At 35.7% G+C, this 2,319-nt stretch overlaps 1 protein-coding gene across 1 annotated transcript; it reads right to left on the bottom strand.

Moving 5' to 3' along the window:
* Positions 1-828: 828 nt before the first annotated feature.
* Positions 829-1,695, bottom strand: LOC115951809. The gene has a single exon (XM_031068952.1). The coding sequence runs from the start codon at positions 1,693-1,695 to the stop codon at positions 829-831; it is 867 nt and encodes a 288-aa protein (XP_030924812.1).
* Positions 1,696-2,319: the final 624 nt, after the last annotated feature.

Genomic DNA, 2,319 nt, shown 5'->3' with positions numbered 1-2,319 from the left:
GCAACACATGGTCCTCCCAAGAAGGCAAGGCGAAAAATATACTTCTTTTCTTCCACATAGTTAAGACTTCCTCTCCTCTTTTTCTTTTATTGGGCAAAGTAACTGTTTTTTTCCCAAACACATGATCGACTACAGCATCCATTTGTAACATGATCTGCCCTTTAGATACCGTAATAGGAGCATATCTCGAATCAACATGCCCATCAAATGGTTGTTTTTGCTTACGGAATTTATAATCACTATCCAAGAATTTCCTATGTCCAATGTAACTAAATTTCCTTCCATATCATAATCAACGAGACTGACTATCATAGTTACAAGAGGGATATGCAAGAGCACCTTTGGTACTTCAACCTGAGATATTATCATATATAGGAAAATCATTTATAGTCCATAATAATGCAGCTTGCATTTGGAATGATTTTTTGGAAGACACATCAAACGTTTTTACTCCAACATCCCATAACTCCTTCAGTTCTTTTACTAGGGGTTGTAAGTACACATCTATATCGTTCTTGGGCGAGGTCGAACTGGGAATCAATAGTGATAGCATGAAAGAAGACATTTTCATGCACATCCATGGAGGGAGATTGTATGGGATCAAAATGACAGGCCATGTACTATGAGTACTACTCATATTTCCATATAGGTTGAATCTATCAACTATTAATCCAAACCTCACATTACGAGGCTTGGATGAGAACTTCATGTACTTAGAGTCAAATGATTTCCAAGCTTCAGAATCAGCAAAATGCCTCAGTAACTCGTCATTCACACAACCATTGGCATGCACTTCCTATGATTAGCTGTTTTAGGAGACATAAATAGTCATTGCAATCTTGGCTTTAAGGGGAACCACCATAGGATCTTTGCAGCTTTCTTCTTTCTTTTCTTGGAGGAAGTATTAGTACTTTGTTGACTTTTAGACTCATTACTTTCCCATCTTGAATGGTTACAGTTTGGACAAGCTTCAAGATTCGCCTTCCAATATAAAATAAAATCTTTAGAACAAGCATGAATCTTCTCATAGCTCAAGCCCAAATCCTTAATAATCTTCTTAGCCTCATAACAATCTTTTGGCAACTTAGCATTTGAAGGAAGAAAATCAAGCAAAAATTGCAGCAATGTGGTAAATGATTTGTTGGTCCAACCATTAAGACACTTCATGTGGCACAAATGCACAATGGCTAACAATTTGCTAAAATGCTTACAACCTTCATAACAAGGTTGATTAGCATCTTCAAATAATTTCATAAATCGAAGTGTATCTTCATTAGGACCTTCTGCAGGACCTTCTGCAGGACCTTCTGTGGGTTGTTGCACAATAGGGACTTCTTCCATTGGCCTAGATGCCATATCTTGTATGGGGAACATGTTATGCAACATGTCACAAAGATCGGCATACTTTATTGGGTTTTCTTGTACATGACTATTGGGAATTTCAGAAAAAGTTTGTGCAAATGATGATTCCCTATTAAAAAGCCAAGGGTTATAACCCCTACAAATCCCCTTTGACACTAAGTGAGCTTGTACGACATCTATAGGCCACGAATTTGTATGCACACATTTTCTAAATGGACATGAAATCGTTCCATCTGGGTGTGCATAGTTAGATGCAAAATTCAGAAACTGTTGGACTCCATCTAAATATTCTTGTGACCTTCTATTCGTAATTTTCATCCAACTCCTATCCATTGTTATAAAGTGATTTACAAGAAATACCTATAATGTGATTTCATGAAAGCATAAAGTAAGAGTTAACACACATTTCATTTACACAATTTCACTTTAATTTAAGAAACAAATCATCTTTAATCATTCACATTCAGCTATATTCCTAACAAAACAATGAATTTAAATGCATAGAGAAGTTATTAATACATTTGGTAACTATAACGTCATTACTAGCAATAGCCCAAAATGAATTAATCAAATAAAAATAACTCAATAAGAATCATCCAATATTACACAAAATAGTCAACACTCCCAATATCAACTAAAATCACCTTATTACTCCATGCAAGCCACCTACTTGCCCTAATTCAACAACCCACCACACACACACACACACACACACACACACACACAGAGTACCTTAATTATTTCACCAACTTCACTTACTTTGCCAGCAATTAGTTGTATCTATGTGAGATCAACAGTCCAAATGATGCAAAGTGTCAACAACAAGATTGGAATAGCAATAGTAGAAGGTAGAGTATCACAAATCTGTAAGATAATCCACTTCATATATTAAGTTACTACTAATTACAGTATTAAAGTTTGGACTAGCACTATAGTGTTTTGGAAAGGAAGCGAGCA

The sequence above is a fragment of the Quercus lobata genome, chromosome 7 (assembly GCF_001633185.2).
Source record: "Quercus lobata isolate SW786 chromosome 7, ValleyOak3.0 Primary Assembly, whole genome shotgun sequence".
In the NCBI taxonomy this organism is placed as follows: Eukaryota; Viridiplantae; Streptophyta; class Magnoliopsida; order Fagales; family Fagaceae; genus Quercus; species Quercus lobata.
Note: the sequence above shows the minus strand (reverse complement) of the source record. Positions and strands in the feature narration are given on the sequence as shown.